The 14,872-nt window shown below is 41.4% G+C and overlaps 1 protein-coding gene and 1 non-coding gene across 3 annotated transcripts in view; both read right to left on the bottom strand.

Moving 5' to 3' along the window:
* EPC2 (enhancer of polycomb homolog 2) overlaps positions 1-14,571 on the bottom strand; it is a 127,428-nt gene extending 112,857 nt beyond the window's left edge. For both annotated transcript variants that reach the window (XM_061438417.1, XM_061438410.1), the window contains exon 1: positions 14,113-14,571. In XM_061438417.1, the coding sequence (XP_061294401.1) occupies positions 14,113-14,265 (153 nt within the window). In that variant the 5' untranslated portion in view covers positions 14,266-14,571. The remainder of the gene's footprint in view (positions 1-14,112) is intronic.
* LOC133236367 (U6 spliceosomal RNA) lies at positions 8,088-8,194 on the bottom strand. Its single transcript, XR_009732858.1, has one exon. It is a non-coding gene; the product is annotated as a U6 spliceosomal RNA (small nuclear RNA).
* Positions 14,572-14,872: the final 301 nt, after the last annotated feature.

A 14,872-nucleotide genomic window follows, 5' to 3' on the forward strand; every position in this document is an offset into this window, starting at 1 on the left:
GTGATGGGACCAAATGCCATGATCTTCGTTTTCTGAGCGCTGAGCTTTAAGTCAACTTTTTCACTCTCCTCTTTCACTTTCATCAAGAGGCTTTTTAGTTCCTCTTCACTTTCTGCCATAAGGGTGGTGTCATCTGCATATCTGAGGTTATTGATATTTCTCCCGGCAATCTTGATTCCAGCTTGTGCTTCCTCCAGCCCAGCGTTTCTCATGATGTACTCTGCATAGAAGTTAAATAAACAGGGTGACAATACACAGCCTTGACATACTCCTTTTCCTATTTGGAACCAGTCTGTTGTTCCATGTCCAGTTCTAACTGTTGCTTCCTGACCTGCATACAGGTTTCTCAACAAGCAGGTCAGGTGGTCTGGTATTCCCATCTCTTGAACAATTTTCCACAGTTTATTGTGATCCACACAGTCAAAGGCTTTGGCACAGTCAATAAAGCAGAAATAGATGTTTTTCTGGAACTCTCTTGCTTTTTCCATGATCCAGCGGATGTTGGTAATTTGGTCTCTGGTTTCTCTGCCTTTTCTAAAACCAGCTTGAACATCTGGAAGTTCACAGTTCACATACTGCTGAAGCCTGGCTTGGAAATTTTTGAGCATTATTTTACTAGCATGTGAGATGAGTGCAGTTGTGCGGTAGTTTAAGCATTCTTTGGCATTGCCTTTCTTTGGGATTGGAATGAAAACTGACATTTTCCAGTCCTGTGGCCACTGCTGAGTTTTCCAAATTTGCTGGCATATTGAGTGCAGCACTTTCACAGCATCATCTTTCAGGATTTGAAAGAGCTCAACTGGAATTCCATCACCTCCACTAGCTTTGTTCGTGGTGATGCTTTCTAAGGCCCACTTGACTTCACATTCCGGGATGTTTGGCTCTAGGTGAGTGATCACACCATCGTGATTATCTGGGTTGTGGTAATCTTTTCTGTATAGTTCTTCTGTGTATTCTTGCCACCTCTTAATATCTTTTGCTTCTGTTAAGTCCATACCATTTCTGTCCTTTATCGAGCCCATCTTTGCATGAAATGTTCCCTTGGTATCTCTAATTTTCTTGAAGAGATCTCTAGCCTTTCCCATTCTGTTGTTTTCCTCGATTTCTTTGCATTGATCACTGAGGAAGGCTTTCTTATCTCTTCTTGCTGTTCTTTAGAACTCTGCATTCAGATGCTTATATCTTTCCTTTTCTCCTTTGCTTTTCACTTTTCTTTTCACAGCTATTTGTAAGGCCTCCCCAGACAGCCATTTTGCTTTTTTGCATTTCTTTTCCATGGGGATGGTCTTGATCCCTGCCTCTGGTACAATGTCACGAACCTCCGTCCATAGTTCATCAGGCACTCGATCTATCAGATCTAGGCCCTTAAATCTATTTCTCACTTCCACTGTATAATCATAAGGGATTTGATTTAGGTCATACCTGAATGGTCTAGTGGTTTTCCCTACTTTCTTCCATTTAAGTCTGAATTTGGCAATAAGGAGTTCATGATCTGAGCCACAGTCAGTTCCCGGTCTTGTTTTTGCTGACCCTCTTCATTACCCTGCTTTCCAAAGTTTCCAAACAGGTGTTCACACCAGGGTTCACTGGTCTATTGGAACGTCTTTCTTCATTCATTTCTCCAGTGTACACCACCCACTGAACAATTTTCATCGCTAAACTCTCTTTTCCTCTATGACTAATATGTCTAAAATAAAAATCACTTCTAAAAACAAATACAGTATTTCACTATCAACTATTTATGATTCAATTATTACTGAGAATTAATTGAAGATTTAGTTTTCTTGGCTGCTAATCTTTAGTCTTTCATTTTTTAATTGGATTACTAATGCTCTGCCAGGAAACAAAGATAGAAGGAGCAAAATATATGTATCAACTTGCTAATGTTTCAAAGCTATAAAAATTTATTTAAATGGCAGGAGAAGAAAAGTGAAACTATGCCACACAGTAATGCATGGAGATACTCTGAATATTTTACACTTCTATATTCCTTCACACTTATTATGTTGTATAACTGGAAATTGTTATTAATAATTAAAAATACAGTCACCTGTATGAGACACTGACTTTAAGTTTTTCCAAAAAGTTCATCTTTTAAATTACCTTTTGAGATACTTCTCATTAAACATATGAAGAAAAGTGGCTTAAAGAGATAATTTATCTTGCCTAGAGGAAAGTGACGGAAGCCAAAACTGAAACCTATATCACTATTTCAAAGTTCCGATAACTTTATCAAATTAGCTGTACAATTTAGGGCTGGCTGCTTGCTGACTCCCCAGCTTACAACCTTATATCCTTCTGCCAACAACAACAAAAAAGGAGGTAAGAAAGCCAGAAGCAAAGATATGGATGTGAGTTAAGACAGTGAGCTTGGCTGACTCTTGGACTCTGCGTTCCTCAGGCTGCACAGTAAAACTGACCAGAAAACAGAAACATAAAGTAATCCTAAAGGAAATCAACCCTGAATATTCATTGGAAGGACTGATGCTGAAGCTTCAATACTTTGGCCACCTGATTGGAAGAGCCAACTCACTAGAAAAGACCCTGATGCTAAGGAATGACCGAGGACAGGAGAAGAAGGGACAGCAGAGGATGAGATGGTTGGATGGCACCAATGACTCAACGGACTTGAGTCTGAGCAAACTCCTGGAGATAGTGAAGGACACGGAAGCCTGGTGTGTTGCAGTCCATGAGGTTGCAAAGAGTCAGACCTGACTGAGCGACTGAACAACAACAAAACAAATATAAGGAAATGGTACTAGGGAGAATTTGGAAGTGACTGACCTCTTTCTCCAATATTAATCACACAAAGAACAGTACTGAATAATAAAGTAGTCTGAACTTCTGTTCCATTTTTGCCTGTAGACAATAATTAAGAGTCGGTTTTAAGATAATCAAATAAGTATACTGGACCTTCTGTTATCCAGTCTGTACCCTCTGCACTGGCCTGCTCCATGGCTCATTTCTACCTACCATCCTCTGCTCCTCAGGCTGTCTCCTATGCTTCCATTACCATTTCTCTACTTCAGCTCTACTTAAAATGAAATAAGATGCCAGCTGTTTATTCAGTAATACAATCAAACTCAATCCCAGAGGTCAAGATCACAGTCAATGTCTGTATTACAAACTTTCTATCACTTAAGTGTCTGAGAAGGCACTCAGCCTGTGCTGAATAAAACAAAGAAACGATAACATCCTTAGAGGATCTGGTCTACTTGAGAAAATAAATGTCCATTCTCTCACATGTACTCACTCTGTTTATACATACATCCATATCCATACATACAGACCAAGTGAAAAACATGGTACTGAGAAGTTAAAATAAACTTGTGTTATGTGGATGGAGGAGACTGGTGGGCTACAGTCCATGGGGTCACGAAGAGTCAGACACGACTAAGCAACTTCACTTTCACTTTTCACTTTCATGCATTGGGGAAGGAAATGGCAACCCACTCCAGTGTTCTTGCCTGGAGAATCCTAGGGATGGGGGAGCCTGGTGGGCTGCCATCTATGGGGTCGCACAGAGTCGGACACGACTGAAGCGACTTAGAAGCAGCAGCATGAAGCAAAAAGTATACTCATATTCAGAACATTTACAGCAATGAGTAAGAGTAGTAAATAGAGTGAAAGAAAATCTCATGAAAGCAAGGAAACACATCATACCGCAAACAGAGTAGATTGCTCTCTTGATCTCTAGGAAAAAAAACAGTACAAGACAGTGGATATGTAACTGATCCTCCTTAAAAAAAGAAAAAAAGAAAGAAATCTAAACCAAATCGACAGCATAGCATTAACGTTAAAGAATTAAATCTTACCCGTTAATATCTTCCTAATGTTCAATCTCTCATCTGTTAGTTCTTTTCATATGATTTACCTTCTGTATGATATGCCCAGTAGGTAGATGTGTGAATTCACAGATGCAAGAAATTTTTATAGCTAAAGGAACTTTAAAGATCACTCAGTTCAATTCTATTTCACAAATGAGGAAACTAAGGGCTTAGGAAGGTTAAATAATTTATTCAAAGTCATAGAAAATTTCATCCCTTACTACACTGAAAATTAGTAATTGTAAAGGATTTGCTTTCTTTAAAAGGATTTTGGAGACTTCTTTTATAGTCCTTCATTCAACTTTCATTTAAAAAAGTGTAATGCAAAACATTTCCATCTCATTAAAACACCTTTGAAGTTTGCAAAAACACAACCAAGTATACACATTCATATATCCATCAGTAGCACATCTCTCAGGGCAGCTTCCTAGCTAAGCTTCATCCTCAGGGGGCGAGCCCCTGACTGCACTTGTATACTAACTTCCCCTGTTCCTTGACTTAGAGGACACCCGACTCATTTGAGAAGACCCTGATGCTGGGAAAGACTGAAGATGGAGGAGAAGGGGACGACAGAGAATGAGATGGTTGGATGGCATCACTGACTCAACGGACATGGGTTTGAGTAAACTCCGGGAGTTGGTGATGGACAGGGAGGCCTGGCGTCTGCAGTCCATGGGGTTGCAAAGAGTCGGACATGATTGAGCAACTGAACTGAACTGATCCAAGCTAAATCAATAATAATCCTCTATCTCAGGAATCTGGAGCATTTTGCTTTTGTTTGTTCCTTTTGCGTAACACTGTGAAACTTTACTACAATGTGGTTAAACACAATACTCGAGCACATTCAAGTCATCTTCTGACAGATGAACTGAGCATTTATTTCAACAATTTCTTTAGTGTAACTTTATAAAATTCTTGCCTTCAAAAGTGACACTAATCTTGATATTTGTTAAAAACTCTGACATAAGATAACCACATCTCAACAGAGAGAGATTTAGGAGATTATCCTAATGCCTATCCTCAGAACCCCTAATCAGAGAATTGTTCACTGTCTTCATCCCTTATTCCTGGTATTTCCCCCAAAGTCTATCCTCTGGGTTACAGCTGTGCAAGGAACCTGGAGTTGAAAAGCTAAAAGAAATATAATACAGATGATAATAATAGATAATATTTATTGAACATTTGCTGCATGTCTCAAACTATCCCAAGCACACTACAATTCATCTTCCCAACAACTCCATGAAATTTTATAGATGAAATTAATCTGCCTGAGGACTCAAACCCATAGTCCGGCTCCAGAATACATGCACTTAACCACTACCCTTCGGTGGCGGTTGTGTAGTTGCTAAATCGTGTCCAAATCTTGCAAACCCATGGCTATAGTCCACCAGGTTCCCCTTTCCACGGGATTTCCCAGGCAAGAATACTGGAGTGGGTTGACATTTCCATCTCCAGAGGATGTTCCTGACCCAGGGATCAAACCCAGATCTGCACTGTAGGCAATCTCCTGTAACAGACACATATTCTTTTGAACCACCAGGGAAGCCCACACTACTTCTCAAAAATTTGATAATTACTAGAATTGAGTTATATTAATGTCACCCAGGATTCCCTGACAGCTCAGTTGATAAAGAATACGCCTCCAATGCAGGAGACCCAGGTTCAATTCCTAGGTTGGGAAGACCCGCTGGAGAAGGGAAAGGCTACCCACTCCAGTATTCTTGCCTGGAGAATTCCACGGACTATATAGTCCATGGGGGTTGCAAAGAGTTGGACACAACTAAGCGACGTCCACTTTCACTTTCTTTCACTTTCAATGTCACTTGCTGCTGAAGGGCACACAGCTGCCCTGGTTCCTGGTGCGCCAAGCGTTGACTGTTCAACCCTTCTGTGTTGTCTATGAAACAACCCCAGGAACCTTAAAGAAATAAAATTTGGCTTCCATTACTTGAAATCAACCTAATGGTCCTACCTGTCAAATATTTCTAGGCCTCTTTTCAAAAAAAGGAATGTGTTTACAAAAGGCATTCTCCACCAAGTTTCTTTCATAACATCATTCCCTGAGACAAAATGACTCCTCCATGCCCATGGGCTAATAAACGATAGAGAAGAACAGATGTAATGAACCTTAGATATGATCTAGTTTTCAACCCACTCATTTTACAGATGGAGCAATGGTAAAGATAAAAACCCTGGAGTCAATCACCCAAAGGGCACAAGTTTTAATACTGGCTCTCTCGTGTTCTGGTATAGGTGGGGGAAGCTGCTTAATTTATGAAGCTTCAGTCTCTTGTGGAAAAGAGATAATGGCACCGACACATCCTACCATTATAATGAGCTCTAAATAACCAACTGTTTAATAAAATGCCTGGCACATACTCAACACACTTGCTAACGTACACTCAATAAATGGTAGCTGTGATGATAGTGATGATTGATGTGAGGCTCAGAGAAGGTGGGCACGTTTTCCCAAATGATATGGCCACTTAATAACAGAACCAAAACTAGAGAAAGACTTCATACTCACATAATACTTTATTCTACATCTTCCTACAAACTCTTGGACTTAGCATTTAAAACTATCTAAAATCTGCTATAACTCTACGGTTTCAAAAATCTAATCTCCATCCCAACTATTTTTCATTCATTCACCAAATATATACATAGCACTGTCCATGTTCTAAACACTTTCTAGATAAAGGAGGGAACAAAGGAAGGGAAAGAAAAGAAGTGAAAGCCATCCATATGTCCAAATGAAGGAGAAAGAGCTAAGAGAATAATGCACTCAGAAAAAAAACATACTGCTACCCTCCTGAAGCTTCTATCAGCAAGAGAAAAAGTATAAACAAGCATAGATTAAAAAAATATATATATATGGAAGAACCTTCCTTTAGTCTACTTAACCACAGAACTTGCTTTAGATATTCCTGTACTCAAGTATTTGCTTCAACTTACACTATACAACCAAACCTGACAGCCCAAACTGCTAAATTTCTCTCCAAGAAGCATTTTCTCTATATTCCAGCATTGGTTTACTCTTAATTCCTATTAACTATACTAACATTTCACTTTTTTTTTTAACTCTTTTAAATGTCTCTTAGGGTGACTTTATGACTCATTCAAATTCCCTAAGGCAAGATCTGTATTGTATGTTTCTTTAAATCCTAACACTTTAGCACACAACAGTCCATACACTTCGAATATTCAGACCTGTTTAGTTATCCAATATCTTATTTAGATAAAACCTGGCACTTACACTATATCTGGCCAATATTTGCTTTTGCTGAAAGAATAAACATGTAATATTTTTACAATATCATCTACAAAATTGTATTTTATATTCGTGAACTCCCCTATTATGAAACATGAAGTACATCAGTACCAAAAATGGTAGAAAAATGAATATACTCTGATCCTATCAATCAAAATATCACTTAAAATATTAAGATGACAAAAATTAGGCAACTAACATGAGGGTAGAAATGGCAATTCAAACCAGTCATGGTCTTGTTAAAAAAAATATAAGTGGATCACGTGCTTCATGTAGATTTTGGCTCACTCTGATGTGAGGAAGTATTTTACACAAAGCTACATACACCGATGAGAGGCATAATTAACACAATATAAACGCCAATACTGCAGCTACACTATGTGCAAAAAATTCTGTACTTAAAAGAATCCTTTGACTTAAGAGGAAATAAAAAGATTTCAGTTCAGTTCGGTCCCTCAGTCATGTCTGACTCTTTGCGACCCCATGAACCACAGCACGCCAGGCCTCCCTGTCCATCACCAACTCCCAGAGTTCACTCAAACTCATGTCCATCAAGTCAGTGATGCCATCCAACCATCGTATCCTGTCATCCTCTTCTCCTCCATAATCAGGGTCTTTTCCAGTGAATCAGTTCTTCGCATCAGGGGGGTCAAAGTATTGGAGCTTCAGCATCGGTCCTTCCAGTGAGTATTCAGGACTAATTTCCTTTAGGATGAACTGGTTGGATCTCCTTGCAGTCCAAGGGACTCTCAAGAGTCTTCTCCAGCATGACAGTTCAAAAGCATCAATGCTTCAGTGCTCAGCTTTCTTTACAGTCCAACTCTCACATCCATACATGACTATTGGAAAGACCATAGCCTTGACTAAACGGACCTTTGTTGGCAAAGTAATGTCTCTGCTTTTTTTTTTTTTTTTAATTTTATTTTATTTTTAAACTTTACATAATTGTATTAGTTTTGCCAAATATCAAAATGAATCTGACACAGGTAAAAAATATGGAACGCTTCACGAATTTGCGTGTCATCCTTGCGCAGGGGCCATGCTAATCTTCTCTGTATCGTTCCAATTTTAGTATATGTGCTGCCGAAGCAAGCACTGTCTCTGCTTTTTAATATGCTGTCTAGGTTGGTCGTAACTTTCCTTTCAAGGAGTAAGTGTCTTTTAATTTCATGGCTGCAATCACCATCTTCAGTGATTTTGGAGCCCCAAAAAATAAAGTCAGCACTGTTTCCACTGTTTCCCCATCTATTTCCCATGAAGTGATGGGACCAGATGCCATGATCTTAGTTTTCTGAATGTTGAGTTTTAAGCCAACTTTTTCACTCTCCACTTTCATTTTCATCAAGAGGCTCTCTAGTTCTTCTTCGCTTTCTGCCATAAGTGTGGTGTCATCTGCATATCTGACGTTATTGATATTTCTCCCGGCAAACTTGATTCCAGCTTGTGCTTCTTCCAGCCCGGCATTTCTCATGATGTACTCTGCATAGAAATTAAATAAGCAGGAAGACAATATACAGTCTTGATATACTCCTTTCCCGATATGGAACCAGTCTGTTGTTCCATGTCCAGTTCTAACTGTTGCTTCTTGACCTACATATAGATTTCTCAAGAGGCAGGTCAGGTGGTCTGGTATTCCCATCTCTTGAACAATTTTCCAGTTTGTTGTAATCCACACAGTCAAAGGCTTTGGCATAGTCAATAAAGCAGAAATAGATGTTTTTCTGGAACTCTCTTGCTTTTTCGATGATCCATTGGATGTCGGCAATTTGATCTGTGGTTCCTCTGCCTTTTCTAACTCCAGCTTGAACATCTGGAAGTTCACGGTTCACGTACTGTTAAAGCTTGGCTTGGAGAATTTTGACCATTACTTTGCTAGCATGTGAGATGAGTACAATTGTGCAGTAGTTTGAGCATTTTGTGGCACTGCTTTTGTTTGGGATTAGAATAAAAACTGACTTTTTCCAGTCCTGTGGCCACTGCTGAGTTTTCCAAATTTGCTGGTATACTGAGTGCAGCACTCTCATAGCATTATCTTTCAGGATTTGAAATAGCTCAACTGGAATTCCATCACCTCTACTAGCTTTGTTCTCAGTGATGCTTCCTGAGGCCCACTTGACTTCTCATTCCAGGATGTCTAGCTCTAGGTGAGTGATTACGCCATTGTGATTATCTGGATCATGAAGATCTTTTTTGTACAGTTCTTCTGTGTATTCTTGCCACCTCTTCTTAATATCTTCTGCTTCTGTTAGGTCCATACCATCTCTGTCCTTTATTGAGCCCATCTTTGCAGGAAATGTTACCTTGGTATCTCTAATTTTCTTGAAGAGATCTCTAGTCTTTTCCATTCTATTGTTTTCCTCTGTTTCTTTGCACTGATCCTGGAGGAAGGCTTTCTTATCTCTCCTTGTTATTCCTTGGAACTCTGAATTCAAATGGGTATATCTTTCCTTTTCTCCTTTGCCTTTCGCTTCTCTTCTTTTCACAGCTATTTGTAAGGCCTCCTCAGACAACCATTTTGCCTTTTTGCATTTCTTTTTCTTGGGGATGGTCTTGATCCCTGTCTCCTGTACAATGTCACGATCCTCCATCCATAGTTCTTCAGGCACTCTATCAGATCTATCCCTTGAATGATACACAGTTTCAAAGTAAGAAACCAAAAGGAGTATTTGGAAGAATAACAAATTCCGCTAATGAATTATACACACCCAGAGCTCGTGTTCAGCTCTTGCTATAGAAACAGAAGCTCATCCAACACTCAACAAGCATACATTTATCAAGTATATATTACATACTAAGGCGAAGTTTCGGGCAACTGGAGTATATTAATGAACAAAATATGCAAAGATCCTTGGCCTTACAAAGGTTGCAACTGCTTAGGAGAAAATCTAAATAATAGAATAGTTTGTGACAACTTTCTTACATGCTTAAGATACCACAAACACACAAACATAATGGTGCCAATACAGGGAGAAAAAAGTTAACAGATTTCTAAGAAAAAAAAAGTGGGGGGTGGGGTGGGGGTGGGGAATGTGAAAGGCCTACAGCAAAAGTTAAGTGATGAAAAACTGTGTTTCTTAATAATATTCCAATAAAATCAGTATCACCTTTTAAAGTTCCCTGTAATTACAAAAAGCAAAAATTATTCACAGAAACTGTAATGAACTTAATAACAGTTCAGAAGATAATTCAGGGTTCTATAAGAAGTCAATATGAAGCACCGTGGTTATGAGAATGGGCTTTTGTAACATTAAATAGTTTGAATTCTAGTCTTGCCAGTTATCAGCAGTGAGACCTTCAGGGCTGTTACAAGGATTAAATGAAAACCAAAAACTAGAAATAACTCAAATATACAGCAATAGATAGATGAATGAATATATTACACCATATCAATTCACTGAAATACTACTCCATATTCAGTAAGTGAGCTAATACACACAACAGGAATGAAGCTTTAATGCATCACACTGAGCAGAAGAAGCCAAACACAAGAAAACATATGACTGCATTTACATGAAATTCTCAAAAAGGCAAAACTAACCAGCAGTGAAAGAAAGCTCAGAACTACTAAAGGGACAGACTTCCACAGGAGCAAAAGGGTACTTTTAGGATAATTGATATATTCCTATATCTTGATTGTGATGATGCTTCCATGGGTGCACACACTTGCTGAAATTCAATTGAACCCTATGCCTTAAATGGGTATGTTTTACTTTATACAGATTATATCTCAAAAAGGTGATTTTAAAGAGGATTAAATGAACCAACATATATAAAGTTCTCAGCATAGTAACTGTGGCTTAAGTATTCAAAAAATGGCAGCTATTGTTAAAATCAGCTATCACTGTACAACACTCCTGGAAAGGTAGCAGAATATGAATCACCTAATCTTTCCAGTTGTTTAGATTCCAGGTAAACCTAAATTTACAGTATCTCACCTAGGCAAATGCCATGAGAAACACTACAGAAACTGAATTATAAAAGGACGCCAACTGGGAGACCTTAGGCAAAAACAATGAGAATAAAAAAAGGGAAGAAAGCAAGTATGCCTCTATGTCCAAAGGAGCCGAGCTAAAAGAATGAATACGGTCAGCTATGACCGAATGCTCCAGGACCGAAGAACACCTAGACCACCTCACCTAGGTATTATCAAAATGTAACTCAAAACTGAGTTAATAACTACACAAAGTTTAATGACATTCAAACAGCTAAATAGAGACAGTCCTTAACTTTAAGGCTGGGGGGTGTTAGGGTGTGGGGATAGCAGATCCATGAAGTTTATAAAGTGAAGTCAAAGGATACTACCAACCAAGCAGGAAGAGGTCATACTACAGATGATGTAGAAATGCCAAGAAACAATTATAAATCCGAAAGCTGAGGCTTTCCTTGGGTTTTTAAAAAGAAGTTATGTGATTAAAAAGAACATACTTCTTAAAGGAACTAGTTAGAATATTTTGATAACAGAAGTTGAAACACAAGTGAAACATTCACGAAATTGTTATTTTATTGTTGCTTGTATGGGCTTCCCAGGTGGCGCAGTAGCAAAGAATCCACCTGCTAATGCAGGAGACTCAGGAGATGCAGGTTCCATCACTGGGTTGAGAAGATCCCCTTGAGGAGGAAATGTCAACCCACTCCCATATTTCTGCCTGGGGAATTTATGGACAGAGGAGCTTGGGGGGCTACAGTCCATGGAGTCACAAAGAGTCAGATATAAGCACACATACTGACCACGATACATATGTACATACATACACACACACACACACATACACATTTAATGAACAAATAATTATGCTTAATAACATAAGTCCTATAAATAAGACCAGAAGAACTGAACTGGCTATTATTCATGAAAATACAAGTCTTCTGACCTATATTTTAATTTAAAAAAGAAAAAGAATGAGACAAGGTTGCCAACTGGTTATGGCAATGGATTGCTAAAGAAGAAAAAGAAAAAACATCCCAACTGGACATTCTGGGAAGCAAAAAAGACCCTAGACTTAAAATCTTAACTGTTAGGATTTGCTCAGTTTTTATTTTTAGAACTTTCACTTGTAACGTTAAAGAAGCAAAAAGGACAGGACAGAGTCAGAAGTCCTGAGTTTCAACTCTAGTTCTATCAGAAACTGGATTTATTCTTCCCTAAAATCGGGCAGTTGAAGCAGATTACTGAAAATAATAAATATTAGCACCCATGCTCTAGATTGAAAATCACAAGCTTTATAGACAAGTTTAATAGTACAGGATCTTAAGGAGGTTTAGCATTTATTTTTAAGGCAGGAAGTAAACTGCAAGTTTTCTTGTTAAATCAAGATAATACCAAGACCTATGCGACTAAGGGCCTAAAGCAATAATTAAGTATGTTGCTGATCACTATCTGCAAAAAGTAATATATCATCCAAGGGCTAAGCATTCTAGAACAAGTTTCTTAACTCAAGTTCTTCCCAAACCAAAATAATAAGGTCCAAGTAAAAACATACAATACGGATACTTTAAGACTCATTAGCCACCAATTCTTTTCAGGAGATGACATTAATAGAAATGTAACTTAAAGTTCAATTAAATTAATTCTCATATATATTATAACTCCCTTAATTTTCTTTCCTATGGAAAATTGAGCTAAGCTAGAAACAAATTTTACGTAAAAACAGAAAGAATTTTCACATAAGACTTAGCTCTAAACCTTCAATATACATCTTGGGTTTTCATCTTATTCTTTTTTTAAGTTGAATGTTCATCTGCTATTGAGGACATCCTCATTTTCTACAGAAAGCCCAGGCTTTCAAATAATCAAACACCGAGAAATGTGATTAAATCACAGCAGAAAGTAGTAACAGCAAGGTAATATAATGAGGTCACAACTCGAGCAGCCAATCAAAAGCATAAAAGCATTTCCTGCAATATTAATAGTCAAAAGAGAAAACCAATCACAGAAACCTTGGGCCTTCTTTTGACAGTCACAGAAGCAAGAGAACCAATCCACACACACTCGGAGTTGACAATAAGGCGGGACCACAGGTTCATTGAAGAAATTCTTGAGGGTGCAGTTACTATGAACTTCGCACGCAAGTAACACCACTCCAAGAGTCACCAACACTGTCAAGCCAGGTGAAATTCAACCGTATCCAAAATGTAGACCATCGGGGGGAAAGCATTTTTGCCCTAAACTGCTATTATTAAAAAAAAAAAATGCAGCTATCACCTTGGATGCAGTAGGTCCTCAACTTCTAAAAGACGCCCCCGCCCCGTCCGCCAAGCCATGACAATTGTCGGGGACGCGACCCGAGGACAGCACATCCCCGGTCCCTTTCTAACACAGCGCATGGAGCGGGCGCTGTCCCCCCCTATGCAGGCAGAAACGACTAGCTCCGGCCACAGAGTTAGCCGGTCAGCGGCTTTCTAACGCTACATCCTGCTACTAGTCGCGGCCCCCGCCCTCTCCCGCCGCAGTGCTGCACCATCACCTCCATCCCTCTGCACGAACGAGGGCCGAAAAACGAGATTACCTTGCTAGGAGGAAGATGATGTTTGTTTTCAAAGCGCTTTACTTTCCGTAACTCATTTCAAAGAGAACCCAATACGAAACTAAAGCTAAAAGTGTGTGTGTCTGGGAGGGGGGGCAATCTTCCCTAGCCAAAGGGTCCCTTGCCTAATAATTAATCCCACACCCGGGTGCCGGGGGGTGGGGGGGAGGTAAACAGAGGCCGTACGCCAAGTGCGGCCAGAACATCCCCTGCGCCATTCCCGGCCGCCGCTTACGGCAAGGCCCCCTTACGGCAGCGTAAGCGGCGCTGCGAGCTAATCACAACACTGGGACGCAACAACATGGCGGCCGCGGGCGGGCGCTGCGCCGGCCGAAAGGGTTTACGCTACTCCGCCGGCGTAGGGTCCCATGCGCTGGAGCGGCAGCGGCGCCCTCCAGCGAGCGTAAAGCGCTCTGTGAATGGCGAGGCCCGACTGACAAAGGGGAGGGGGGAGGAGAGAAGGGGGGGTAATAAACACTCGAGTCCCTACCGATTCCTCCTCCTTCTCCATCCCGGTGGGCATCTGGGGCACGGCCCGGTTGATGGAGACGCAGTCGTTGAGATCAGGCATGTCCTTGCCGCGGTAGATAGGCAGCGGTTTGGCGGCGTCCAGCGCCCGCGCTCGGAAGGAGAGTTTACTCATTGTCTCCCCGCCTCACAGGAACAGCCCGGGCGGCGGCGGCGGGGCGGGCGGGGAGGGGGGGAGGACTCCCGCCGCCTCCTCCACCTCCTTCCTCAGTGCAGCGCGGCCGGCCCGCTCCTCCTCCTCCTCCTCACTGCCCCCGGCCACAGCATGGGCGCCCACCCCGCCCGAAAACAGCCCCCCGCCGCCCGCGGCCGCTTCCACACACTAGATCCGCCGCTCGCCCGCCCGATCCGCTCCCTGCGCCATGGCCAACATGGCGGACATTACCACAGCGGCGGCGAGCGATCCCGGCAGCCCGCGCGAGAGCGCGCCCCCGCCGCGGGGACGCGCCTCGCCCTCTCCCTCCCTCCCTCCTTCCTCTCCCTTCCCCTCCCTCGCCTGCCCACCCACTCTCTCCGCTGCGCGGCCGGCCCGCGGGAGCGTGCTCAGGCTCCGGCCGCTCCGGAGAAAGGGGGTGGCGGCGACGGCCGCCCTCTGCTCGGCAGCCCGCGCTCTCGCCGTGTGGCAGGTGCCAGGTGCGCAAGTTAACCCGCGCCCCCTGAGCGTGCGCCTCTGCCTCCGCGGCCCCGACACCCCGCTCGCTGGGTACCCCGAGGAAGGCGCC

The sequence above is a fragment of the Bos javanicus genome, chromosome 2 (genome assembly GCF_032452875.1).
Source record: "Bos javanicus breed banteng chromosome 2, ARS-OSU_banteng_1.0, whole genome shotgun sequence".
Classification (NCBI taxonomy): domain Eukaryota; kingdom Metazoa; phylum Chordata; class Mammalia; order Artiodactyla; family Bovidae; genus Bos; species Bos javanicus.